Consider the following 1,292-nt stretch of genomic DNA (forward strand, 5'->3'; position numbering starts at 1 on the left):
TGCGTGTGTGTGTGCGTGTGTGTGTGTGTGTGTGTGTCATCAGTGCTTCAACAATGTATCTCTGGATCGTGCAGGGACGCTTTGCTTCAGGACTGCAACACTGTCCTGAGCCGGATACAGAGAATCTTGGCATTCCTTTGCCTTCTCTGACCAAAAAGAGTGATGGCTTGATTCGTTTCATTGATTTTTCTTTAAAGAGCAGCAATGTGTCAGGACTGATAGGGAGAAGGGTTGAGGAGAAGTGGCCTCTGGGGTCATTTACGAGGCAGTGCATGACTAGATCCTAAGCCGTTAAAACAGAAGAGTTTGGGGTTATCTTTTGAGGTAACGGTGTCGCTGAAAAGTAACGCAACATAACATTTGTTCTTTTGCAATCTTTCTCTTCTAATCTTAAATTTTTCTGCAAATGCAGTTTTTTTTTAATTTTGTCTTTTGTCTCTCCCCCCCCCTCCCTTTTTTTTCTGAACCTTAGGTCCGCTCACGAAAAAGCATGATGAGTCTACAATGAACAGACCGAGGGATGAAGGTACTTTAATTGCATGTGTTTTTTCCTCGTGCTCCATTTTTCAATCTCTGTGGGGAATGTTGTGTTTGTATCTGAATTAATAATCACCTTAGACTCATCACTCTATGTGCACATTTCGCTGTCCATTGTGAACTGCCTTTATTAGCGCACAAATCTGCCATTTCTTCTTACAGACACACTTATAGCTAAAAAGTATAAAGAGCTACATACAAAGCAGTTGTTCTTCATTCCCCGCTGTCAGAAATGCTGCTTTTTGGGCACTTGCACGGGCAGCTAATTTACTTCCACTTCTTGGTTGCTATGTGCTTGATCAACCACACGCTGATGTTCAGACTATCCTGTGTGATGCATCACTGAAAGAATCAATTTTCAGTCCTTTTTCACCTGCACTTTTATTCTTGTACTAAACTCTTCATGAAATGGTGTGCTGATGTCTTGGTAATGGAAATGGACTTTCTCCAAGTCTTTCAAAAAAACAAATTTCTGCTTATTGCTATATAATCTGCTGTTGCTTTAAATTTCCAAGTTGACTGCAGTCATGCTCTCTCACTCCTCTTTTCTGATGCAGCCCAAATCTATGCAGACAGTGTGTGCATCTGTTTGTGTACACGTGCCCAGAATTACTGTACATTACATAGCATTATGTGTGCATTACGTTACCATTTGCGCATTGTGTGCTTACTTGAGCACAGCGCATGTGCACATCTACGCCTGAGTGCATGTGCTCTAATTTGTGCCGATGCGTGTGGCTTTTTATTGGGGGGGG

General features: G+C 42.0%; 1 protein-coding gene across 2 annotated transcripts in view; it reads left to right on the forward strand.

Annotated features, from left to right (window-relative positions):
• Nucleotides 1–1,292, forward strand: part of nlgn2b (neuroligin 2b) — a 65,905-nt gene that overhangs the window by 36,761 nt on the left and 27,852 nt on the right. For both annotated transcript variants that reach the window (XM_032532741.1, XM_032532743.1), the window contains one exon: nt 473–526. In XM_032532741.1, coding sequence (XP_032388632.1) covers nt 473–526 — 54 coding nt within the window. The remainder of the gene's footprint in view (nt 1–472; nt 527–1,292) is intronic.

Source organism: Etheostoma spectabile, chromosome 13 (assembly GCF_008692095.1).
Source record: "Etheostoma spectabile isolate EspeVRDwgs_2016 chromosome 13, UIUC_Espe_1.0, whole genome shotgun sequence".
Taxonomy (NCBI): Eukaryota; Metazoa; Chordata; class Actinopteri; order Perciformes; family Percidae; genus Etheostoma; species Etheostoma spectabile.